The 25,666-nt window shown below is 43.4% G+C and overlaps 3 protein-coding genes across 9 annotated transcripts; 1 reads left to right on the forward strand and 2 right to left on the reverse strand.

The window, feature by feature from the left end:
* Positions 1-296: 296 nt before the first annotated feature.
* Positions 297-11,961, reverse strand: LOC118292497 (BOLA class I histocompatibility antigen, alpha chain BL3-6-like). Of its 4 annotated transcripts, XM_047330370.1 has the most exons (8): positions 11,808-11,961; positions 11,459-11,565; positions 3,293-3,455; positions 2,644-2,922; positions 1,867-2,169; positions 1,322-1,426; positions 996-1,013; positions 297-903 (listed from the first exon to the last, which is right to left on the reverse strand). In XM_047330370.1, the coding sequence occupies exons 1-8, from the start codon at positions 11,860-11,862 to the stop codon at positions 785-787; spliced, it is 1,149 nt and encodes a 382-aa protein (XP_047186326.1). In that variant the 5' UTR covers positions 11,863-11,961; the 3' UTR covers positions 297-784. The 4 variants fall into 4 exon arrangements, with proteins under 4 accessions (XP_047186326.1, XP_047186327.1, XP_047186328.1 ...); XM_047330371.1 differs by lacking the exons at positions 11,459-11,565; positions 11,808-11,961 and adding an exon at positions 3,802-3,955 and having other exon boundaries at positions 297-876; positions 3,293-3,562; XM_047330372.1 differs by lacking the exons at positions 11,459-11,565; positions 11,808-11,961 and adding an exon at positions 3,802-3,955 and having other exon boundaries at positions 297-901; positions 3,293-3,562.
* On the reverse strand, positions 8,436-20,014 carry LOC118292263 (major histocompatibility complex class I-related gene protein-like). Of its 4 annotated transcripts, none has more exons than XM_047330381.1 (7): positions 19,861-20,014; positions 19,220-19,489; positions 10,796-11,074; positions 10,003-10,305; positions 9,458-9,562; positions 9,142-9,159; positions 8,436-9,022 (listed from the first exon to the last, which is right to left on the reverse strand). In XM_047330381.1, exons 1-7 carry the CDS (start codon positions 19,913-19,915, stop codon positions 8,982-8,984), a joined length of 1,071 nt encoding a protein of 356 aa, XP_047186337.1. In that variant the 5' UTR covers positions 19,916-20,014; the 3' UTR covers positions 8,436-8,981. The 4 variants fall into 4 exon arrangements, with proteins under 4 accessions (XP_047186337.1, XP_047186336.1, XP_047186335.1 ...); XM_047330380.1 differs by having other exon boundaries at positions 8,436-9,049; XM_047330379.1 differs by lacking the exons at positions 8,436-9,022; positions 9,142-9,159; positions 9,458-9,562; positions 10,003-10,305; positions 10,796-11,074 and adding exons at positions 16,318-16,816; positions 16,936-16,953; positions 17,252-17,356; positions 17,797-18,099; positions 18,569-18,847.
* A 1,156-nt stretch (positions 20,015-21,170) lies between these two features.
* On the forward strand, positions 21,171-23,480 carry LOC118292272 (transmembrane protein 238). Its single transcript, XM_035621068.2, has 3 exons — positions 21,171-21,290; positions 22,087-22,251; positions 23,044-23,480. The coding sequence occupies exons 2-3, from the start codon at positions 22,101-22,103 to the stop codon at positions 23,205-23,207; spliced, it is 315 nt and encodes a 104-aa protein (XP_035476961.1). The 5' UTR covers positions 21,171-21,290; positions 22,087-22,100; the 3' UTR covers positions 23,208-23,480.
* Positions 23,481-25,666: the final 2,186 nt, after the last annotated feature.

Below are 25,666 nucleotides of genomic sequence, written 5' to 3' on the forward strand. Positions count from 1 at the left end.
GATCTGGTCTCCGGTATTTTCTCAAATTTACAATGAAACATTCAGAACTAATAAATTAATGGGGACAATTCCAAAAACAAAAACGAAAGTATATGGTTGAAGGGAACATGTTGCATATTCATTTTTGTTTTCCTTTCTTTCTCTTTAAATTTTTTGTTGAAACTATGTTGGATAATTGTTGGTCCATCATTAGAACTGTTTTCGAGTCTGTAGTTTGTGGAACTATTTAGTTTGATGTGAAAACAGATATGCAAGAGACAGAGAAAGTTGAATTCACTTCACTGAGCAGACTTATCGGGGATCACGGATAATCTTTTATTTTGAAAGAGCAATAAAAACCTTTTAAAGACATGTCCAAACACCAGTATACAGACATATTGGAAATACTCCCCAGCAGAAGGTGAGACACGTGCTGCCCTCTACTGGCTCCACGTTATTTTTTTTTACATTATATTCATTTAGCAGACGGTTTTGTCCAAAGCGACTTACAATCAGTGCATTCAACCATGAAGATGTGAAGATATTTGAAACACTGAATTCACATGTTTACAAAAACCTGTAACAAATGGAGTTATTCTGGAAACTACAAAATATCAATCAACACTCCAAACACACACATTCAAAAAGGAACACATTATTACACCATCATAAATTCAAACATTAGAATAAAATAAAGAATATTGAAATAAAACAATATGTAACATTATCATATGAAGCAAGTTTTTTAAAAATCATTATCTGACTGGTCTGGATATAAACCTGATTGAGTAATACATTTTTAAGATTATTTTTGTTGTACAAAGTGCCGACTTCCGTCACGGAGTGTGTCTGTCAATCGTTCTTCTGGATTCAGCCTCATGGAGACGCTTTCGGGAGCTGTAAGATCACAAACACACTCACACTCTGCACACACAACTTTTTATAACCCTCTTTAACCTGAAGCACAAATGTTGTGCGAGATAATTTGAAAAGTAGTTCACATGAGTTGTACTTACGAGGTGGAGGGGAAACGACTAGAATGGAGAGAAAAGACAAATCATCTCAGGATATTTTAAAATGATGAAAACTTAAAAAAATTTAAGATGAAATCAGATTTACTCTTCTGTTAATCCTCAAGTTATTTCTGTCCTACATGTGTCAAGTGTATGTTTCATGTTCTGTTTGATTGATTCTGAATTGACTGAAATATGAACTAAAACAAGTCTCCCTCTGAAGACACCACATCATCATGAGTTTCAAATTAGAAAGTGAAGCTTGTGGATAAAAGCATCAACTGAGGTCAATTGATTTTCTTTAAATCTGTTGATTTCTTCTCTCTCACCTTTCTTCTTTTTGTAAACTATAAATCCGAGGACAGCGGCAGAGACGACAACGAGAACGACCAACACGACGATGACGATGGAGACGGTCGTGTTACTGGGCTTCACTGGTCCACACACAAAAAAGAAAAATGAACATCACTACAGATAAAGCAGATCATGCATGGTTCATGGTTTGTTCATCCTGTTTGAGTGTTATTTTAAAAGCACATATTAAAACTGACACTGTGACAAACAACAGCGCAGGTTGAACCAATGTATTTAAAAATGATTCAGGCTCAAGTTCACTTCAGTTCAGTGAAGTAGATAAAACTAAATATAGATGGTGCCTCTGATGCTAATGATTTTAAAAGTTAATGTGTTACGACGCATTGTTCCAATATGATCACAAATTATTTTTTATCTATACAAAATTTAGGTTTTGTCTATATTCCAACTAGATGTAGCGATACCTGGAGAAATGCATTTTGGAACTATGCATGATGTAATTTTCAAGAGCGTTGTTGGAGATGAATTCCCAGCTGAACTGGAAGACTCTCACTCTTACCCCAGTTGGTCCTGATCACTGCTTCGTCCAGTTTGATGACGATGTCCTCCTTCACACCAGAGAGCCGGAACACACAGTCGTACCTCCCCCAGTCCTCAGGAGCGACTGGTGAAATGTGCAGCTCGACGCTCATCTGGAAGGTCCCGTCATGGTTGGGCAGGATCTCGTCCACGTCCACGTCCACGTGAAGGTCCTCTCCATCTTTCCTCCAGAACAACATCGCTCTGTCGGGGTAGAAACCTGTGGCGTGGCAGCTCACTGGAGACGAGGGAGACTTCTGGAGGAGGGACACCGAGGGAAGCTCTGGAGAAAGAGAGAGAGAGAGAGAGAGGGTTAAGGAGGTAGAGAAACATGAGACAGAGAGAAGACAAAGGGAAAGACAGATGAATAGAGTCAATGGGGAGATACATGGTTAACAGAGAAAGATGAAAATGTGAAATTCTAATGTAACTTCACGTTGAGTCACGACTGTTGTTGAGATGTTTTTATTCTGAACCAAAGTCACGTTGGTCTATGTATATTTTCATAATCTCTTATACTAAATGTCCACTGATTACTATAAAGATGGACGACACGTCTCCACTTCCTCCCACTGTACAAAAATGAATAGAGTCAAAATATCCCATATTCATGTGAGTCTGCGCAGTAGTGATCGTGCTCAACCAATAGACAGTCAATCTCAGCTGTCAATCATGATGTTACACCCCGTCTTTTAGCAGTGAACACACAACATACATCATTGTGGTAAGACCGACCGAAACGGTCATGTGATTCTACCTGTTCTCAGCAGAGAGCTATTCCCGTATTCCAAATACCCCCTCAGCCACTCGGGACAAATCTGAGTGATGAAGTTGTCGTAAAGTTTCATCCTCCCCTTGTCGGCGTCCCATGACAGTTTGGTGACGACAGCCTGCGGTTTCGAAGCGATCCATGTCTGCGTCTTCAGGTCCAACGCTATGTAATCTTCTCCATCATAACCATTTTGCATGAAACCGTTAACCTCTCCCGTCTCTTCGTCCCATTCACAGCCGCTCGTCCACTGTATAATGTGGACACCTGAGAAAGAGAAAGACATGGGCCCAGAATGAACCACATTCAAACTGAGGTCAGAGATGCTCTGACCCTGGTTAAAGTCCTACACCTCTTCCCATTCTCTGTTGCAGTGGGACTCAGACTAACGCTACTTCCACTTCTCCAAACTCCGTTAAATGACATCACTGATCACCATCTCCATAAGGTCACATATTAACTATTCATAAGTAACTCATACAACCCCACTTCAAAATCACTGAACTATCCCTTCCTGAGTCACTGTAGTACAGTAAACTACAGTGAACTTCTACAGTATGGAGGCCCACTGCTGACTGTAGAAGTTCACTCTACATTACAACTCAGGATTAGAACAGTACATCAGTCCACACTGTACCTTCGCTCTGGTTGAATTGCTGCCTGAACATGTCGATGTGAGCTTTGAAGTGGTACGGTAAATTATGAAAACACTCTCTGGTGTACCACTGCAGGTGCTGAGGGTTGCTCTCCATGTAACGTTTCATCCATGCCTGTTTCAGATGCACCATGTTCGAAGTGGTGTCGCAGCTACCCGCCGTGACGCCGTCGACCACGGCCACGCCCACAACCTGGGGGAGGTCCGGAAGTCTAGAGGAGGCGGTGAAGAAAAACTTCAGGGAGTGTGTCGCTGTTGGACAAAAAAAGTTGACTGTGAACATACACACATCTTCATCATCATCACCATCATCATCATCAGCCTCATCATCATCATCATCACCATCATCCTCATCATCATCCTCATCTTCATCATCATCATCGCCATCACCATCACCATCATGCCGCTGGTCGGTGTGTATAGTAGACGTTGTGCAAAAGTGAAAGTGAAAGTGAAAACAACTCGGCAGGTTAACAACGCGATGATCCCACCTGGTGATGAAACGCCACAGAGAAGAAGAAGCAGCAGCAACAGTGACGGTTTCATCCTGGACCGATGGAGGTGACCGGCTGAAGGACCGAGAGGACTCCGACGCGCGTCCCGAGGGTTCGCGTCCTCAGTTGGAGGTGACGTCACCGTGACGTCTCCACCGTGACCGCGCCCAGTGCGCCATGTGACCTGTGTTCTCATATTACAAGTGTTTACTGCTGCCAGTGCATGAATCAGTTCATAAGTAGAAGTTATTTGGTCTTTTTTTTTTATTTGTCTACTTCATAAGATTATGATTATTTGTCAGATGCTGCAACATTGTCTTTCATTTTGTTGTTTTTCAGTGTTTCCTCTCTGATGGATCCGCTGCTCTCAAGTTCCAATTTGTTCAGATATCGTTGATATTTATCTACTCATTTCTTCTTCTTATTCTCACGAACACAGATATGAGCGCACCGGAAGTGTGTCGTGGTGAAGACGCTCTCACATTTAATCCATTAATGAAGCTGCGTCTTGTTTATTTTTGATCTACATTTATTCAGGATGTGAACATTTACAGAAGTTCATCAGGCCTGACCCAAAACTATAAAAGTTCTTCTTTTTTTTTTCATTCATGTAGCTGTTGTGTGTGTGTGAAGAAATATTAACACAACAACAACAAACTTTGACTTCTTGTGGCCACAGTGTCTTTTCCTCGTGTCACCACTAGAGGGCAGCAGAAGCCCGACATTCACCTGTGACCTGATGAGTCCAATTTAAAATTAAGACAAAAACTGTTCTTTTTTTATTTTTTTTTAAGGCAGTTATTTTATATGTTGGAAGAGAAACAGCCGCAGTCATTTAGAATCATATCAGGTGTTGTTTTTTTTATTTGTATGACACAGATTGTAGTTATAAAAATAAAAAAATGGGGGTTAAAAAGTAGAGCAGCTCTCAGCTGCCAAACATAAACTAACATGAAAAAAAAAATCATCAGGTTCATTTTTGAAAACAGCAATGTTCAGGATCAAACCTTTTAGTGGTTTAATCAGTGACAGATATTTATGATCATAATCAAGAAGAAGAGGAGGAGGAGGAGGAGGAGGAGGAAACCGGAAGTTGCTCACCTGGGGGTGGGGCTCAGGTACACGCTACAGAAGGAGCAGAAGGTGAACGCGGAAGCAGAAACTGACCCTAACCCAGTGCGGAAGTCGGATATACGATGTGTGGGACGTTCAAGTTCCGCCGGCTTTTTTTTGCGAACATGTTTAATTTTAAATTTTCCAAACTCGATGTCTGATGAAAACTTTCTGCCTTACTTGACTTGTTTACTTTAACGGAATGAGACTGTCACATTTTATCTTTTATGTTTCGATTGTTTGTTTATTTTATGTTCAATAAATACTGGTTTTATACAATTGAAAATTTGCCTTAATTGTTTGTATTTGAACTCTGTACAATAAAATTAATAAAAAAACTTGATGTCCGTCTCATCTCATCTCATCTTCAACCGCTTATCCGGGGTCGGGTCGCGGGGGCAGCAGCTTCAGTAGGGGGCCCCAAACGTCCCTTTCCGGGGCCACATTAACCAGCTCTGACTGGGGGATCCCGAGGCATTCCCAAGCCAGTGTGGAGATATAATCTTTCCACCTAGTCCTGGGTCTACCCCGAGGTCTCTTCCCAGCTGGACGTGCCTGGAACACCTCCCAGGGGAGGCGCCCAGGGGGCATCCTTACCAGATGCCCGAACCACCTCAACTGGCTCCTTTCTATGCAAAGGAGCAGCGGCTCTACTCCGAGTTCCTCACGGATGACTGAGCTTCTCACCCTATCTCTAAGGGAGACACCAGCCACCTTTCTAAGGAAACCCATTTCAGCCGCTTGTACTCGCGATCTCGTTTTTTCGGTCACGACCGATCCTTCATGACCAAAGGTGAGGGTAGGAACAAAGATTAAATGGTAGATCGAGAGCTTTGCCTTCCGGCTCAGCTCCCTTTTTGTCTCAACGGTGCGGCAAAGGGAGTGCAATACCGCCCCCGCTGCTCCAATCCACCGGTTTACTGCTGAGAACCATAGCCTCAGATTTTGAGGTGCTGATTCTCATCCCAACCGCTTCACACTCGGCTGCGAACTGATCCACTGAGTGCTGAAGGTCACAGACAAAAAGCAGTGATGAGATCGAGCTGCAACCCCACCCCACCACGACTACGCCTCAATGTCCTGTCCATGAATATCACAAACAGGATTGGTGACAAAGCGCAACCCTGGCGGAGACCAACCCCCACCGGGAACGAATCCGACTTACTGCCGGGAACCAGGACACAGCTCTTGCTTTGAGTATACAGGGATTGGATGGCCCCAAGAAGTGACCCCCTCACCCCATACTCCTGCAGCACCTCCCACAATATCTCCCGGGGGACCCGGTCATACGCCTTCTCCAAATCCACAAAACACATGTAGACTGGATGGGCATACTCCCAGGCCCCCTCCAGGATCCTTGCAAGGGTAAAGAGCTGGTCCGTTGTTCCACGTCCAGGACGGAATCCACATTGTTCCTCTTCAATCTGAGGTTCGACTATTGGCCGAACCCTCCTTTCCAGCACCTTAGAGTAGACTTTACCCGGGAGGCTGAGAAGTGTGATACCCCTTTAATTGGCACACACTCTCTGGTCCCCCTTTTTGAACAGGGGAACCACCACCCCGGTCTGCCACTCGTTTGGCACTGTACCCGACTTCCACGCAATGTTGCAGGGACGTGTCAACCAAGACAGCCCCTCCACACCCAAAGCTTTCAACATTTATGGGCGGATCTCATCAACCCCCGGGGCTTTGCCACTGTGAAGTTGTTTGACTACCACAGTGACCTCCGCCAGGGAAATTGACGAAGATCCTCCATCAGCCTCCAACACTGCCTCTACCATAGAGGGTGTGTAAGTCGGATTCAGGAGTTCCTCAAAATGCTCCTTCCACCGCCCGATAACCTCCTCAGTTGAGGTCAACAGTGTCCCATCCTTACTGTACACAGCGTGGCTGGTTCCCCGTTTCCCCCTCCTGAGATGTTGAATGGTTTTCCAAAAGCATCTTGGTGCCGACCTAAAGTCCTTCTCCATGACTTCTCCGAACTTCTCCCACATCCGCTGTTTTGCCTCTGACATGGCAGAGGCTGCAGCCCTTCGGGCCCGTCGGTACCTTGCAACCGCTTCCCGAGTCCTCTGGGATAACATATCCCTAAAGGACTCCTTCTTCAGTCGGACAGCTTCCCTGACCACCGGTGTCCACCAAGGTGTTCGAGGGTTACCGCCCCTTGAGGCACCTAAGACCTTGAGACCGCAGCTCACCGCTGCAGCTTCAGCAATGGAAGCTTTGAACATTTCCCACTCGGGTTCAATGCCCCCAACCTCCACAGGAAAGCCAGAAAAGCTCCGCCGGAGGTGTGGGGGTCAAAAATCTCCTGGATGGGGGCCTCCTCCAGACGTTCCCAGTTCACCCGCACTACACGTTTAGGCTTACCAGGTCTATCCAGAGTCTTCTCCCACCCCCGGATCCAACTCACCACCAGATGGTGATCAGTTGACAGCTCCGCCCCTCTCTTCACCCGAGTGTCCAAAACATGCGGCCTCAGATCAAATGAAACGATCACAAAATCGATCATCGACCTTCGGCCTAGGGTGCTCTGGTACCATGTACACTTATGAGCATCCTTATGTTCGAACATGGTGTTCATTATAGACAAACCATGGCTAGCACAGAAGTCTAATAACAAACAACCACTTGGGTTCCGATCAGGGAGGCCGTTCTTCCCAATCACGCCTCTCCAGGTGTCTCCATCATTGCCCACTTGGGCGTTGAAGTCTCCCAGCAGAACTGGGGTCCTATGCAGGACTCCATTCAGGGTCTCCAAGAAGGCCGAATACTCTGAACTGCTGTTTGGTGCATATGCACAAACAACAGTCAGAGTTTTCCCCCCCACCACCCGAAGGCGCAGGGAGGCGACCCTTTTGTCCACTGGGGTAAACTCCAACACAGCGGCGCTCAGCTGGGGGTTTGTGAGCATTCCCACACCCGCCCGTCGCCTTTCCCCCTGGGCAACTCCAGACGGGGGCCCCAGGCTTCCTCCGGGCTGGGTCCCTTTCCCTCTTCCTCTATCTTCCATGGCGTCTTTGATTGAACCATACTTAGTCTGGCCCCTCGCCTGAGACCACTCTGCCATGGGAAACCCTACCAGGAGCACTAGGCTCCAGACAACACAGCCCTCAGGTTCATAGGGACACACAAACCCCTCCACCACAGTAAGGTGATGGTTCCCGGAGAGGACGTGATGTCTGGTCTCCGGTATTTTCTCAAATTTACAATCAAACATTCAGAACTAATACATTAATAAATGAATGTAATCATATGATATTCAGCTAGAATTAAATGCTTTCCTTGTGGTGACAATTCCAAAAACAAAAACGAAAGTATATGGTTGAAGGAAACATGTTGCCTATTAATTTTGTTTTCCTTTCTTTCTCTTTAAAATTGTTGTTGAAACTATGTTGGATAATTGTGTGTCCATCATTAGAACTGTTTTCGAGTTTGTAGTTTGTGGAACTATTTAGTTTTATGTGATAAGAGATATGCAAGAGAGAGGAAAGTTGAATTCACTTCACTGAGCAGACTTATCGGGGATCACGGATAATCTTTTATTTTGAAAGAGCAATAAAAACCTTTTTAAAGACATGTCCAAACACCAGTTTACAGACATATTGGAAATACTCCCCAGCAGAAAGTGAGACACGTGCTGCCCTCTACTGGCTCCATGTTGCTTTTTTTTTACATTATATTCATTTAGCAGACGGTTTTGTCCAAAGCGACTTACAATCAGTGCATTCAACCATGAAGATGTGAAGATATTTTAAACACTGAATTCACATGTTTACAAAAACCTGTAACAAATGGAGTTATTCTGGAAACTACAAAATATCAATCAACACTCCAAACACACACATTCAAAAAGAAACACATTATTACACCATCATAAATTCAAACATTAGAATAAAATAAAGAATATTGAAATAAAACAATATGTAACATTATCATATGAAGCAAGTTTTTTAAAAATCATTATCTGACTGGTCTGGATATAAACCTGATTGAGTAATACATTTTTAAGATTATTTTTGTTGTACAAAGTGCCGACTTCCGTCACGGAGTGTGTCTGTCAATCATTCTTCTGGATTCAGCCTCATGGAGACGCTGTCGGGAGCTGTAAGATCACAAACACACTCACACTCTGCACACACAACTTTTTATAACCCTCTTTAACGTGAAGCACAAATGTTGTGCGAGATAATTTGAAAAGTAGTTCACATGAGTTGTACTTACGAGGTGGAGGGGAAACGACTAGAATGGAGAGAAAAGACAAATCATCTCAGGATATTTTAAAATGATGAAAACTCAAGATGAAATCAGATTTACTCTTCTGTTAATCCTCAAGTTATTTCCGTCCTACATGTGTCAAGTGTATGTTTCATGTTCTGTTTGATTGATTCTGAATTGACTGAAATATGAACTAAAACAAGTCTCCCTCTGAAGACACCACATCATCATGAGTTTCAAATTAGAAAGTGAAGCTTGTGGATAAAAGCATCAACTGAGGTCAATTGATTTTCTTTAAATCTGTAGATTTCTTCTCTCTCACCTTTCTTCTTTTTGTAAACTATAAATCCGAGGACAGCGGCAGAGACGACAACGAGAACGACCAACACGACGATGACGATGGAGACGGTCGTGTTACTGGGCTTCACTGGTCCACACACAAAAAAGAAAAATGAACATCACTACAGATAAAGCAGATCATGCATGGTTCATGGTTTGTTCATCCTGTTTGAGTGTTATTTTAAAAGCACATATTAAAACTGACACTGTGACAAACAACAGCGCAGGTTGAACCAATGTATTTAAAAATGATTCAGGCTCAAGTTCACTTCAGTTCAGTGAAGTAGATAAAACTAAATATAGATGGTGCCTCTGATGCTAATGATTTTAAAAGCTAATGTGTTACGACGCATCATTCCAATATGATCATAAATTATTTTTTATCTATACAAACTTTAGGTTTTGTCTATATTCCAACTAGATGTAGCGATACCTGGAGAAATGCATTTTGGAACTATGCATGATGTAATTTTCAAGAGCGTTGTTGGAGATGAATTCCCAGCTGAACTGGAAGACTCTCACTCTTACCCCGGTTGGTCCTGATCACTGCTTCGTCCAGTTTGATGACGATGTCCTCCTTCACACCAGAGAGCCGGAACACACAGTCGTACCTCCCCCAGTCCTCAGGAGCGACTGGTGAAATGTGCAGCTCGACGCTCATCTGGAAGGTCCCGTCATGGTTGGGCAGGATCTCGTCCACGTCCACGTCCTCGTGAAGCTCCTCTCCATCTTTCCTCCAGAACATCACGGCTCTGTCGGGGTAGAAACCTGTGGCGTGGCAGCTCACTGGAGACGAGGGAGACTTCTGGAGGAGGGACACCGAGGGAAGCTCTGGAGAAAGAGAAAGAGAGAGAGAGAGAGGGTTAAGGAGGTAGAGAAACATGAGACAGAGAGAAGACAAAGGGAAAGACAGATGAATAGAGTCAATGGGGAGATACATGGTTAACAGAGAAAGATGAAAATGTGAAATTCTAACGTAACTTCACGTTGAGTCACGACTGTTGTTGAGATGTTTTTATTCTGAACCAAAGTCACGTTGGTCCATGTATATTTTCATACTCTCTTATACTAAATGTCCACTGATTGTTATAAAGATGGACGACACGTCTCCACTTCCTCCCACTGTACAAAAATAAATAGAGTCAAAATATATGGGATATAATATCCCATATTCATGTGAGTCTGCGCAGTAGTGATTGTGCTCAACCAATAGACAGTCAATCTCAGCTGTCAATCATGATGTTACACCTCATCTTTTAGCAGTGAACACACAACATACATCATTGTGGTAAGACCTACCGAAATGGTCATGTGATTCTACCTGTTCTCAGCAGAGAGCTCTTCCCGTATTCCAAATACCCCCTCAGCCATTTGGGACAAATCTGAGTGTAGAAGTTGCTGATTTGTTTCATCCTCCCCTTGTCAGCATCCAATAACAGTTTGGTGACGACAGCCTGTGGTTTCGAAGCGATCCATGTCTGCGTCTTCAGGTCCAACGCTATGTAATCTTCTCCATCATAACCATTTTGCATGAAACCGTTAACCTCTCCCGTCTCTTCGTCCCATTCACAGCCGTTCGTCCACTGTATAATGTGGACACCTGAGACAGAGAAAGACATGGGCCCAGAATGAACCACATTCAAACTGAGGTCAGAGATGCTCTGACCCTGGTTAAAGTCCTACACCTCTTCCCATTCTCTGTTGCAGTGGGACTCAGACTTACGCTACTTCCACTTCTCCAAACTCCGTTAAATGACATCGCTGATCACCATCTCCATAAGGTCACATGTATACTATTCATAAGTAACTCATACAACCCCACTTCAAAATCACTGAACTATCCCTTTAAGGCCATTTCTTTCCTGTGTCACTGTAGTACAGTAAACTACAGTGAACTTCTACAGTATGGAGGCCCACTGCTGACTGTAGAAGTTCACTCTACATTACAACTCTGGATTAGAACAGTACATCAGTCCACACTGATGTCGCAGCTACCCGCCGTGACGCCGTTGATCACGCCCACGACCACAAACTGGGGGAGGTCCGGGAGTCCGGAGGAGGCGGTGAGGAAAAACTTCAGGGAGTGTTTCGCTGTGGGACAAACGAAGTTGACTGTGAACATACACACATCTTCATCATCATCACCATCATCATCATCCTCATCATCATCATCATCCTCATCCTCATCATCATCACCATCATCCTCATCATCATCCTCATCATCATCATCACCATCACCATCATGCCGCTTGTCGGTGTGTATAGTAGACGTTGTGCAAAAGTGAAAGTGAAAGTGAAAACAACTCGGCAGGTTAACAACGCGATGATCCCACCTGGTGATGAAACGCCACAGAGAAGAAGAAGCAGCAGCAACAGTGACGGTTTCATCCTGGACCGATGGAGGTGACCGGCTGAAGGACCGAGAGGACTCCGACGCGCGTCCCGAGGGTTCGCGTCCTCAGTTGGAGGTGACGTCACCGTGACGTCTCCACCGTGACCGCGCCCAGTGCGCCATGTGACCTGTGTTCTCATATTACAAGTGTTTACTGCTGCCAGTGCATGAATCAGTTCATAAGTAGAAGTTATTTGGTCTTTTTTTTTTATTTGTCTACTTCATAAGATTATGATTATTTGTCAGATGCTGCAACATTGTCTTTCATTTTGTTGTTTTTCAGTGTTTCCTCTTTGATGGATCCGCTGCTCTCAAGTTCCAATTTGTTCAGATATCATTAATATTTATCTACTTATTTCTTCTTCTTCTTCTCACAAACACAGATATGAGCGCACCGGAAGTGTGTCGTGGTGAAGACGCTTTCACATTTAATCCATTAATGAAGCTGAGTCTTGTTTATTTTTTTTTTATTCTTCTTTTTTTCATTCATGTAGCTGTTGTGTGTGTGTGAAGAAATATTAACACAACACTTTGACTTCTTGTGGCCACAGTGTCTTTTCCTCGTGTCACCACTAGAGGGCAGCAGAAGCCCGACATTCACCTGTGACCTGATGAGTCCAATTTAAAATTAAGACAAAAACTGTTCTTTTTTTATTTTTATTTTAAGGCAGTTATTTTATATGTTGGAAGAGAAACAGCCGCAGTCATTTAGAATCATATCAGGTGTTGTTTTTTTTATTTGTATGACATAGATTGTAGTTATAAAAATAAAAAAATGGGGGGTAAAAAGTAGAGCAGCTCTCAGCTGCCAAACATAAACTAACATGAAAAAAAAAATCATCAGGTTCATTTTTTAAAACAGCAATGTTCAGGATCAAACCTTTTAGTGGTTTAATCAGTGACAGATATTTATGATCATAATCATAAAGTCTATGGAATGTCAATGCTTTTATTTGAATAGTTTTTAAAAGGAAAATATAATCTAAAGAAATTAAGCCAAACTACAGGCGTCTTCCATTTAAGGTCACAATTTAATTTCCAATTAATCACAATCGAATGGAGATACAAAATATATATGTGTAAACATACCGTATGTTTTGGTATAGTTTTTATTTATTTTTCATTAAATTGCTTTAACTGCAAGTCTATAGTTTTATAAACTGTATTTTCACCATTTACACCGAAGAAGAAGAAGAAGAGGAGGAGGAGGAGAAGGAAACCGGAAGTTGCTCATCTGGGGGCGGGGGCTCAGGTACACGCTGCAGAAGGAGCAGAATGTGAATGCGGAAGCAGAAACCCACCTTAACCCAGTGCGGAAGTCGGATATACGATGTGTGGGACGTTCAAGTTCCGCCGCTTTTTGTTGCGGACATGTTTAATTTTAAATTTTCCAAATTCGATGTCTGATGGTAACTTTTTGCCTTACTTGACTTCTTTACTTTAACGGAATGAGACTGTCACATATTATCTTTTATGTTTTGATTGTTTGTTTATTTTATGTTTTATACATACTGGTTTCATACAATTAAAAAATGTGCTTTCATTGTTTGTATTTTAACTCTGTACAATAAAATAAAAAAAACGTGATTTCGTCTCATCTCATCTCATCTTCAACCGCTTATCCGGGGTCGGGTCGCGGGGGCAGCAGCTTCAGTAGGGGGCCCCAAACTTCCCTTTCCCGGGCCACATTAACCAGCTCTGACTGGGGGATCCCGAGGCGTTCCCAAGGCAGTGCGGAGATATAATCTTTCCACCTAGTCTTGGGTCTACCCCGAGGTCTCTTCCCAGCTGGACGTGCCTGGAACACCTCCCAGGGGAGGCGCCCAGGGGGCATCCTTACCAGATGCCCAAACCACCTCAACTGGCCCCTTCTACGCAAAGGAGCAGCGGCTCTACTCCGAGTTCCTAACGGATGACTGAGCTTCTCAACCTATCTCTAAGGGAGACACCAGCCACCTTTCTAAGGAAACCCATTTCACCCGCTTGTACTCGCGATCTCGTTTTTTTGGTCAAGACCCATCCTTCATGACCAAAGGTGAGGGTAGGAACAAAGATTGACCGGTAGATCGAGAGCTTTGCCTTCCGGCTCAGCTCCCTTTTTGTCACAACGGTGCGACAAAGGGAGTGCAATACCGTCCCCCGCTGCTCCAATTCTCCGGCCAATCTCACGCTCCATTGTCCCCTCACTCGCAAAAAAGACCCAGAGGTACTTAAACTCCTTCACTTGAGGTAAGGGCTCATTCCCTAACTGGAGTAGACAATCCACCGGTTTCCTGCTGAGAACCATGGCCTCAGATTTTGAGGTGCTGATTCTCATCCCAACCGCTTCACACTCGGCTGCAAACTGATCCAGTGAGTGCTGAAGGTCACAGACCGACGGTGCCATCAGGACCACATCATCTGTAAAAAGCAGTGATGAGATCCCCAGCCCACCGAGCTGCAACCCCACCCCACCACGACTACGCCTCGGTATCCTGTCCATGAATATCACAAACAGGATTTGTGACAAAGCGCAACCCTGGCGGAGACCAACCCCCACCGGGAACGAATCCGACTTACTGCCGAGAACCCGGACACAGCTCTTGCTTTGAGCATACAGGGATTGGATGGCCCGAAGAAGTGACCCCCTCACCCCATACTCCCGCAGCACCTCCCACAATATCTCCCGGGGGACCCGGTCATACGCCTTCTCCAAATCCACAAAACACATGTAGACTGGATGGGCATACTCCCAGGCCCCCTCCAGGATCCTTGCAAGGGTAAAGAGCTGGTCCGTTGTTCCACGTCCAGGACGGAATCCACATTGTTCCTCTTCAATCTGAGGTTCGACTATTGGCCGAACCCTCCTTTCCAGCACCATAGAGTAGACTTTACCCGGGAGGCTGAGAAGTGTGATACCCCTTTAATTGGCACACACTCTCTGGTCCCCCTTTTTGAACAGGGGAACCACCACCCCGGTCTGCCACTCGTTTGGCACTGTACCCGACTTCCACGCAATGTTGCAGGGACGTGTTAACCAAGACAGCCCCTCCACACCCAAAGCTTTCAACATTTATGGGCGGATCTCATCAACCCCCGGGGCTTTGCCACTGTGAAGTTGTTTGACTACCACAGTGACCTCCGCCAGGGAAATTGACGAAGATCCTCCATCAGCCTCCAGCTCTGCCTCTACCATAGAGGGTGTGTAAGTCGGATTCAGGAGTTCCTCAAAATGCTCCTTCCACCGCCCGATTACCTCCTCAGTTGAGGTCAACAGTGTCCCATCCTTACTGTACACAGCGTGGCTGGTTCCCCGTTTCCCCCTCCTGAGATGTCGAAAGGTTTTCCAGAAGCATCTTGGTGCCGACCTAAAGTCCTTCTCCATGACTTCTCCGAACTTCTCCCACATCCGCTGTTTTGCCTCTGACACGGCAGAGGCTGCAGCCCTTCGGGCCCGTCGGTACCTTGCAACCGCTTCCCGAGTCCTCTGGGATAACATATCCCTAAAGGACTCCTTCTTCAGTCGGACAGCTTCCCTGACCACCGGTGTCCACCAAGGTGTTCGAGGGTTACCGCCCCTTGAGGCACCTAAGACCTTGAGACCGCAGCTCACCGTCGCAGCTTCAGCAATGGAAGCTTTGGACATTTCCCACTCGGGTTCAATGCCCCCAACCTCCACAGGAATGCCAGAAAAGCTCCGCCGGAGGTGTGGGGGTCAAAAATCTCCTGGATGGGGGCCTCCTCCAGACGTTCCCAGTTCACCCGCACTACACGTTTAGGCTTACCAGGTCTATCCAGAGTCTTCTCCCACCCCCGGATCCAACTCACCACCAGATGGTGATCAGTTGACAGCTCCGCCCCTCTCTTCACCCGAGTGTCCAAAACATGCGGCCTCAGATCAGATGAAACAATCACAAAATCGATCATCGACCTTCGGCCTAGGGTGCTCTGGTACCATGTACACTTATGAGCATCCTTATGTTCGAACATGGTGTTCATTATAGACAAACCATGGCTAGCACAGAAGTCTAATAACAAACAACCACTTGGGTCCCGATCAGGGAGGCCGTTCTTCCCAATCATGCCTCTCCAGGTGTCTCCATCATTGCCCACGTGGGCGTTGAAGTCTCCCAGCAGAACTGGGGTCCTATGCAGGACTCCATTCAGGGTCTCCAAGAAGGCCGAATACTCTGAACTGCTGTTTGGTGCAAATGCACAAACAACAGTCAGAGTTTTCCCCCCCACCACCCGAAGGCGTAGGGAGGCGACCCCTTTGTCCACCGGGGTAAACTCCAACACAGCGGCGCTCAGCCGGGGGTTCGTTTTCCTTTCTTTCTCTTTAAAATTTTAGTTGAAATTATGTTGGATAATTGTTTGTCCATCATTAGAACTGTTTTCGAGTCTGTAGTTTGTGGAACTATTTAGTTTTAAGTGATAAGAGATATGCAAGAGAAAGAGAAAGTTGAATTCACTTCACTGAGCAGACTTATCGGGGATCACAGATAATCTTTAATTTTGAAAGAGCAATAAAAACTTTTTAAAGACATCATCCAAACACCAGTTTTACAGACATATTGGAAATACTCCCCAGCAGAAGGTGAGACCCGTGCTGCCCTCTGCTGGCTCCCTGTTGCTTTTTTTTTATACATTACATTGATTTATGGATTTATTCTGGAAACTACAAAATATCATTCAACACTCCAAAAACACACATTCAAAAAGAAACACATTATTACACCATCATAAATTCAAACATTAGAATAAAATAAAGAATATTGAAATAAAACAATATTTAACATTATCATATGAAGCAAGTTTTTTAAAAATCAATATCTGACTGGTCTGGATATAAACCTGATTGAGTAATTCATTTTTAAGATTATTTTTGTTGTACAAAGTGCCGACTTCCGTCACGGAGTGTGTCTGTCAATCGTTCTTCTGGATTCAGCCTCATGGAGACGCTGTCGGGAGCTGTAAGATCACAAACACACTCACACTCTTCACACACAACTTTTTATAACCCTCTTTAACCTGAAGCACAAATGTTGTGCGAGATAATTTGAAAAGTAGTTCACATGAGTTGTACTTACGAGGTGGAGGGGAAACGACTAGAATGGAGAGAAAAGACAAATCATCTATTTTAAAATGATGAAAACTCAAATTTAAGATGAAATCAGATTTACTCTTCTGTTAATCCTCAAGTTATTTCTGTCCTACATGTGTCAAGTGTATGTTTCATGTTCTGTTTGATTGATTCTGAATTGACTGAAATATGAACTAAAACAAGCCTCCCTCTGAAGACACCACATCATCATGAGTTTCAAATTAGAAAGTGAAGCTTGTGGATAAAAGCATCGACTGAGGTCAATTGATTTTCTTTAAATGTGTAGATTTCTTCTCTCTCACCTTTCTTCTTTTTGTAAACTATAAATCCGAGGACAGCGGCAGAGACGACAACGAGAACGACCAACACGACGATGACGATGGAGACGGTCGTGTTACTGGGCTTCACTGGTCCACACACAAAAAAGAAAAATGAACATCACTACAGATAAAGCAGATCATGCATGGTTCATGGTTTGTTCATCCTGTTTGAGTGTTATTTTAAAAGCACATATTAAAACTGACACTGTGACAAACAACAGCGCAGGTTGAACCAATGTATTTAAAAATGATTCAGGCTCAAGTTCACTTCAGTTCAGTGAAGTAGATAAAACTAAATATAGATGGTGCCTCTGATGCTAATGATTTTAAAAGCTAATGTGTTACGACGCATCATTCCAATATGATCACAAATTATTTTTTATCTATACAAACTTTAGGTTTTGTCTATATTCCAACTAGATGTAGCGATACCTGGAGAAATGCATTTTGGAACTATGCATGATGTAATTTTCAAGAGCGTTGTTGGAGATGAATTCCCAGCTGAACTGGAAGACTCTCACTCTTACCCCAGTTGGTCCTGATCACTGCTTCGTCCAGTTTGATGACGATGTCCTCCTTCACACCAGAGAGCCGGAACACACAGTCGTACCTCCCCCAGTCCTCAGGAGCGACTGGTGAAATGTGCAGCTCGACGCTCATCTGGAAGGTCCCGTCATGGTTGGGCAGGATCTCGTCCACGTCCACGTCCTCGTGAAGCTCCTCTCCATCTTTCCTCCAGAACATCACGGCTCTGTCGGGGTAGAAACCTGTGGCGTGGCAGCTCACTGGAGACGAGGGAGACTTCTGGAGGAGGGACACCGAGGGAAGCTCTGGAGAAAGAGAGAGAGAGAGAGAGGGGGTTAAGGAGGTAGAGAAACATGAGACAGAGAGAAGACAAAGGGAAAGACAGATGAATAGAGTCAATGGGGAGATACATGGTTAACAGAGAAAGATGAAAATGTGAAATTCTAACTTAACGTTGAGTCACGACTGTTGTTTAGATGTTTTTATTCTGAACCAAAGTGACATTGGTCCATGTATATTTTCATAATCTCTTATACTAAATGTCCACTGATTACTATAAAGATGGACGACACGTCTCCACTTCCTCCCACTGTACAAAAATGAATAGAGTCAAAATATCCCATATTCATGTGAGTCTGCGCAGTAGTGATCGTGCTCAACCAATAGACAGTCAATCTCAGCTGTCAATCATGATGTTACACCCCGTCTTTTAGCAGTGAACACACAACATACATCCTTGTGGTAAGACCGACCGAAATGGTCATGTGATTCTACCTGTTCTCAGCAGAGAGCTATTCCCGTATTCCAAATACCCCCTCAGCCACTCGGGACAAATCTGAGTGATGAAGTTGTCGTAAAGTTTCATCCTCCCCTTGTCGGCGTCCCATGACAGTTTGGTGACGACAGCCTGTGGTTTCGAAGCGATCCATGTCTGCGTCTTCAGGTCCAACGCTATGTAATCTTCTCCATCATAACCATATTGCATGAAACCTATCACCTCTCCCGTCTCTTCGTCCCATTCACAGCCGTTCATCTTCTGTAAAATGTGGACACCTGAGACAGAGAAAGACACGGGCCCAGAATGAACCACATTCAAACTGAGGTCAGAGATGCTCTGACCCTGGTTAAAGTCCTACACCGTCCCCAGTGGGACTCAGACTTACGCTACTTCCACTTCCCCAAACTCCATTAAATGACATCGCTGATCACCATCTCCATAAGGTCACATGTATACTATTCATAAGGAACTCATACAACCCCACTTCAAAATCACTGAACTATCCCTTTAAGGCCATTTCTTTCCTGTGTCACTGTAGCACAGTAAGCTACAGTGAACTTCTACAGTATGGAGGCCCACTGCTGACTGTAGAAGTTCACTCTACATTACAACTCTGGATTAGAACAGTACATCAGTCCACACTGTACCTTCGCTCTGGTTGAATCGCTGCCTGAACATGTCGATGTGAGCTTTGAAGTGGTACGGTAAAATCTGAAAACACTCTCCGGTGTACCACTGCAGGTGCTGAGGGTCGCTCTCCACGTAACGTTTCACCCAGGCCTGTTTCACATGCACCATGTTCGAAGTAGTGTCGCAGCTACCCGTCGTGACGCCGTTGACCACGGCCACGCCCACAAACTGGGGGAGGTCCGGGAGTCCGGAGGAGGCGGTGAGGAAAAACTTCAGGGAGTGTTTCGCTGTGGGACAAACAAAGATGACTGTGAACATACACACATCTTCATCATCACCATCATCCTCATCCTCATCATCCTCATCATCATCACCATCATCATCCTCATCTTCATCATCATCACCATCATCATCCTCATCATCATCACCATCATCCTCATCATCATCCTCATCATCCTCATTCTCATCATCATCATCATCATCACCATCATCATCCTCATCATCATCATCATCACCATCATCCTCATCATCATCCTCATCTTCATCATCATCATCGCCATCACCATCATGCCGGTGGTCGGTGTGTATAGTAGACGTTGTGCAAAAGTGAAAGTGAAAGTGAAAACAACTCGGCAGGTTAACAACGCGATGATCCCACCTGGTGATGAAACGCCACAGAGAAGAAGAAGCAGCAGCAACAGTGACGGTTTCATCCTGGACCGATGGAGGTGACCGGCTGAAGGACCGAGAGGACTCCGACGCGCGTCCCGAGGGTTCGCGTCCTCAGTTGGAGGTGACGTCACCGTGACGTCTCCACCGTGACCGCACCCAGTGCGCCATGTGACCTGTGTTCTCATATTACAAGTGTTTACTGCTGCCAGTGCATGAATCAGTTCATAAGTAGAAGTTATTTGGTCTTTTTTTTTTATTTGTCTACTTCATAAGATTATGATTATTTGTCAGATGCTGCAACGTTGTCTTTCATTTTGTTGTTTTTCAGTGTTTCCTCTCTGATGGATCCGCTGCTCTCAAGTTCCAATTTGTTCAGATATCGTTGATATTTATCTACTTATTTCTTCTTCTTCTTCTCACGAACACAGATATGAGCGCACCCGAAGTGTGTCGTGGTGAAGACGCTCTCACATTTAATCCATTAATGAAGCTGCGTCTTGTTTATTTTTGATCTACATTTATTCAGGATGTGAACATTTACAGAAGTTCATCAGGCCTGAAACAAAACTATAAAAGTTATTCTTCTTTTTTTCATTCATGTAGCTGTTGTGTGTGTGTGAAGAAATATTAACACAACAACAACAAACTTTGACTTCTTGTGGCCACAGTGTCTTTTCCTCGTGTCACCACTAGAGGGCAGCAGAAGCCTGACATTCACCTGTGACCTGATGAGTCCAATTTAAAATTAAGACAAAAACTGTTCTTTTTTTATTTTTATTTTAAGGCAGTTATTTTATATGTTGAAAGAAAAACAGCCTCCGTCATTTAGAATCATATCAGGTATTGTTTTTATTATTTGTATAACACAGAATGTAGTTATAAAAATAAAAAACATTTGGTTAAAAAGTAGAGATGAGAGCTGCCAAATATAAATTAACATGAAAAAAAAATATATTCATCAGGTTCATTTTTTAAAACTGCAATGTTCAAAGTCTATAGAAAGTAAATGCTTTTATTTTAATAGTTTTTAAAAGAAATATATATTCTAAAGAAATTAAGCCCAAGGCTTCTTCCATTTAAGGTCACAATTTAATTTCCAATTAATCACAATCAAATGGAAATACAAAATATATATGTGTAAACAAATGTTTTGGTATAGTTTTTATTTATTTTTCATTCAATTGTTTTAACTGCAAGTCTATAGTTTTATAAACTGTGTTTTCACCATTTACACTGAAGAAGAAGAAGAAGAAGAAGAGGAGGAGGAGGAGGAGGAGGAGGAGGAGGAAACCGGAAGTTGCTCACCTGGGGGCGGGGCTCAGGTAGACGCTGCAGAAGGAGCAGAAGGTGAACGCGGAAGCAGAAGCTCGACGCGACAAACAGACTTGAATGTTGCGGATCGATCGACGGTGACACGTGAGTCAAAGTTCAAACTTCACAGGTCGGAAATGAAAAGTTCGTCTGAAGTAAATCTGAGAAAAAAAAAAGTTTTGGGACGAAGATGATTTTTTTTTCTTTCCTTCCTGATCCGAGTCTGATTCAACTTTTTCAAACTTCCGGTCGATCCGACGCTCGATCGATAAACTGCTCATAGGAAATAAAATCACTCTGATAAGAAACGATTTTAAACATCAATAGATGATAAATATTCATAAAACTAAAAACAAATCTATAAATACTTTATTAAAAATAACACATGAGTTTTACAAAACATCCAAACAGTGATGTTGTGTATGGAGTAGTACATCAGCTGTTAGTATTAATAACATTATTCTACAGATTTTTATATTTGTTCATTGGAGTATGAGGCTTCGTCAGTTTGAATCAATATCAATCTATAGATGATAATATCTCGTGTGAGTAATGTAACACGAAAATTTGCGTTTGCTGTGATGAGCGTAATTTTCTTTTTTTTACAGTAGAAATCTTGCGTTTCCATCATCTAGGAATGTATCATGAAAAGTGTTAAATATGTCAAGCTTATGATTTTTATATTGATATTTTAAATTTTCAAGCCAGAAATAACTACAAGTAGTATGTTTCACTCACAAATGAGCAGACGTACGTGTTCAAAGATAAAACGGGATTTAGTCGGACCAAGGGAGTTTCGATATGAGCTAACGTCACACTGACGACATTATATTATCATATTTCTACGTTTCAATAAATCGGTGTCTAAATACCGAGACACCTGCGGTTCCTTTGTTGTCAGGTAACAGTCGGACGATGGGCCTGTGCGACGGCCTGTCCCACTGCAAAGTGGCCCTGGCCTTCGCCGTGCTGATGGATGTGCTGGGTGGCGCCGCCCTGCTGGTGGGAGTCTTCGCCCACCTGGAAATCAAAGGGCAGGACTTCGGAGACTTGCTCGTCTACACCGGTACGTTAAAGGTCGAAGTGGAAGGAAGTGAAACAGTTAGATGAGATACAGATGCAGAAAAAATGAGTTTAATAATTTTAAGCCAAAATATCAAACATTAGTACAAATTACATTTTGTGATAATGGGAAAATAAACAATATCTTAGTTTTCGACTGCTGTTAGGACAAAAATAAAAATAATCTTGAAATTGTTCATGGAAATTTTGTGATATTTTTGTAAGATTTGAAAATTTACTGAGAAAAAAATCTGCAGATTAATCAATCCTGGAAAATTGTTTTTCTGAACATTAATTTTCCTAATCTAAAATAAACCACTTCATGAACACAGGGACTGATATTATACATGTGCTCGTGCAGCTGAAAAACCTAACATCACAATATTAACTTTATATTATATATATTAATATTTGTATTTGTTTTTTGTTTTTAAATGATGTTCTCATGACAAAAGTTCTCTGTATGTATGTGAATTTATAAAACCTGAGCGGAAACGATTGGTCCGAAATGAACGGCCAACACTTTTGATAATTGGTTAACAGCTATAATCTTTCAGTTTGAACTAATCTGTAATTTTTCATTCTTCTTTTATGTTTTTTTTTAGTCAAAATGCCAAACATTTCTTCCGGCTTCTTAAAAATGCAGATGTGATGCTTTTCTTTGTCGCACGTTTAATTGTAATTTGGCGCTTTACCAAACAAGAAGCTACTTTGGATGTTTTATTGTTTTAGACCAAACAGATAATTGATAACATAATTGGAGATCTTGCGTGTGACCCGTGTGACCCATGTGCAGGAGCCCTGTTTGTGCTGATGTCTCTGGCCGGCTGGGTTCTGTGGTACAGCGGGAACATCGACGGCCTGACGTCCAAGAAGGAGCTGGGACACATCGGCAGCGCCGTCGACCGACTCGCTCGCAACCTGAGCCGCAAGATCCGCACCTACAGGATCCACCACTGAGCCCCGAACATGAATACATTAATTACACGACTACGTTTCTGCTCGTCTCCACGTGTTTGTCAGTATTAATATCAGGTACAGTCACTGAATCAAACTGAGCCACTACGAACTCCAGTGTTACAAACATTTCATCTGAACAAGTTTGTTCTGTTACTGAATCCAACTGTTTTATTACGAGTAGTGTTTTTTTTCTACCATTTTTAATTAGTGTTTGAATGTGACTCTTTGAATTCCGCTGTCAATGCATTTCAATAAAAGCCTTTTTATACATTACAGATATCCTTTTATTTTTACTACATTGTCCAAGTGGCTCAGGAGTCAGAGCGGGTCGTCCACTAACCAGACGGTTGGTGGTTTGATCCCGGCTCCTCCAGTGGCACGACATGAACCCCAGATTACCCGTCTCTGAGGCGCTGTGGATGTGGAATGGGTTAGAATATTAACACTCCTCCTGTCCCGAATCCTCCTCACAGTTTCCAACATGGCCGCCTTCACTGCCTCCGTCTCGCTCTCTCCGTCTGCTCCTCTTCTCTAATCCCCCTCGACTCTCAATCAAAGGATTCCCCTTTCCTAGAACTCAAGTCCAAACCAGGTTGAGGGTCAGAGGTGAGATTAGGACAAAGGGAAGATTCATCTCAAGGGCCCGAGGGACAAAAACCTCCAATCAAATGAATCCAGACTCTTTGGTCTTTGTGGCCTGAAGGAGAAAATCCAGGTTAGAACAAGACGGAGGGAAGATTTGGATGAAAGACAGAGGATGAGGTGCGACGGGCAAAGAAGGAAAAAAGATGCAATAGATGTTTTGGGGTTTTTTTGTGGAAGAAATTTGCAATAAACAGTAAAAATCTACGTCCATAATTAAATGACTACATTGAGATTTTGTGATGGTAAAAATGGAATAAAGAAACGAAATCTGTCCGCTTCCTTTTTTTCTCTCTCCCCTGGTTTTCCGTTACTTCTTTATGTGAATTAAAAATTATAATTTACCAAAAGGCACTCAGAAATTCAATTTTTTTCGTATAGTAGAACAAAGGTTATTTGGCAGGAGAAGCTCATGCTGTCTGATTCTTTTTTAGAATGCAATAATTATGTATTAATAATAATAATAATAATAATAATATAAAGCTTTATTTATATAGCACCTTTAACAAAAAGGGTTTACAAAGAGCTGTGACAGAAAGCAGACAGAAGTTCGAGTAAAAACAGAAAATACAAAGTTCAACATTTCGTAAAAGAAAATAAATATGAATAACAAAATAGAGTAAGGATAAAGTAAAATCAAAAGATGGCAGTATTTATTAAGGTCAGAGGAGGCTGCAAAAAAATCTTGGTTGTTCGTGAAAACATACTTTAAAGTATGTGACATTTGCTAAATAGCGGCCACTATGGCCACAAGTGGTAACTACAAGAAAGGCTCCCCCTCAACTTTCATTCAGTTTTCTTCTGAATGAGGCAAGTCGTCGACATCACTGACGTCTCCTGGCGGACGCGTCGTCACGGCGTCTGCTTTCATTCGTGGGCGGAGCCAGTGTTGCATGTTTGTTTTCCGCACAAAAATACAATATAAAAATAGTGGGGCAGGAGTAATGTTCAATGTCTGTGATTAAATCTGTGAAATGTTCTTCTTTTTTACGCTAAAGTGCATCTTAAAAAGTCAGATTTAGAGAAATGACCCTGTAACGCTTATGGCACAGCAGCAGCGTCTTCAAGATATTAGCAAGAGCGTAGCAGGAAAAACTGAGCAAGGGTGAATTTGAATTCCAGGTTGTTTTTTCTCAAGTAGTCTCACTTTGAGAAGCTGTTTGACTTTAAATTTGGACCTGAACGTCCTCTACACGTCCTCGGGCGACCTCAGCTCTGCAAAGCCTCGACGGGCAGAATCCCAATCCAAATCACCCGCGGAGCCGCGGTTGGTTGGCGCTGGCAGGAGGGAGGCGGGGCGCCGAAGTTAGACCTCAGCACGTCAGCGGGGGGAATTAAGTGTTTTTATTTAATGCAGAGGAGAGATCAGCGGCGTTGCCAGCGGAGCTTAGTGTCGCTGCGACTCTATACTTGTCCTGCATTAAAGAATCCATGCAGCTCCGCCGGCCCTGGACAACAGAGGCGTCACGTCATCAGATTAAATGCACATCGAGTGGTTGTCGCTGCCGCCGTGCTGTTTGATGATATCTTCTAAAAGTCTTAATTGGTCCATTAGCTTGTCTTTAAAGCTTCCTGCTGCCTTTCAAAAACCGGACGCAGTAAATGCGAGGCAGCCAATTTGCAGCTTCCCGCTGCCTTCCCCACCTGACTTCAGTCAGGTAGTAAAGATCTGTGGAGGAAGCAGTGTCCCCGTGTTGCAGGTGAGCTGTTGACTGGTTCGCTGCAGAGCAGATGGTGGATCAATAGTCAAAACTCGGCTAAGAGCATTTAGATCCCGTCTAACGCCGCACAGCGACTCGCCATCCGGATAAGTCTTG

Source organism: Scophthalmus maximus, chromosome 22 (assembly GCF_022379125.1).
Source record: "Scophthalmus maximus strain ysfricsl-2021 chromosome 22, ASM2237912v1, whole genome shotgun sequence".
In the NCBI taxonomy this organism is placed as follows: Eukaryota; Metazoa; Chordata; class Actinopteri; order Pleuronectiformes; family Scophthalmidae; genus Scophthalmus; species Scophthalmus maximus.

What these genes read in the sequence shown, in the direction of transcription:
- LOC118292497 (XM_047330370.1), bottom strand. Translation starts at nt 11,862, where the DNA reads ATGAAACCGTCACTGTTGCTGCTGCTTCTTCTTCTCTGTGGCGTTTCA. An exon ending in CTGTGGCGTTTCATCACCAG is followed by an intron (nt 11,566 to 11,807) that starts GTGGGATCATCG and finishes TTTGTCCCACAG; the next exon opens with CGAAACACTCCCTGAAGTTT. An exon ending in TCACGGCGGGTAGCTGCGAC is followed by an intron (nt 3,456 to 11,458) that starts ATCAGTGTGGAC and finishes GGTAGCTGCGAC; the next exon opens with ACCACTTCGAACATGGTGCA.
- LOC118292263 (XM_047330379.1), bottom strand. Translation starts at nt 19,915, where the DNA reads ATGAAACCGTCACTGTTGCTGCTGCTTCTTCTTCTCTGTGGCGTTTCA. An exon ending in CTGTGGCGTTTCATCACCAG is followed by an intron (nt 19,490 to 19,860) that starts GTGGGATCATCG and finishes TTTGTCCCACAG; the next exon opens with CGAAACACTCCCTGAAGTTT. An exon ending in GCGATTCAACCAGAGCGAAG is followed by an intron (nt 18,848 to 19,219) that starts GTACAGTGTGGA and finishes TCTCTGTCTCAG; the next exon opens with GTGTCCACATTTTACAGAAG.
- LOC118292272 (XM_035621068.2), top strand. Translation starts at nt 22,101, where the DNA reads ATGGGCCTGTGCGACGGCCTGTCCCACTGCAAAGTGGCCCTGGCCTTC. An exon ending in AGACTTGCTCGTCTACACCG is followed by an intron (nt 22,252 to 23,043) that starts GTACGTTAAAGG and finishes ACCCATGTGCAG; the next exon opens with GAGCCCTGTTTGTGCTGATG.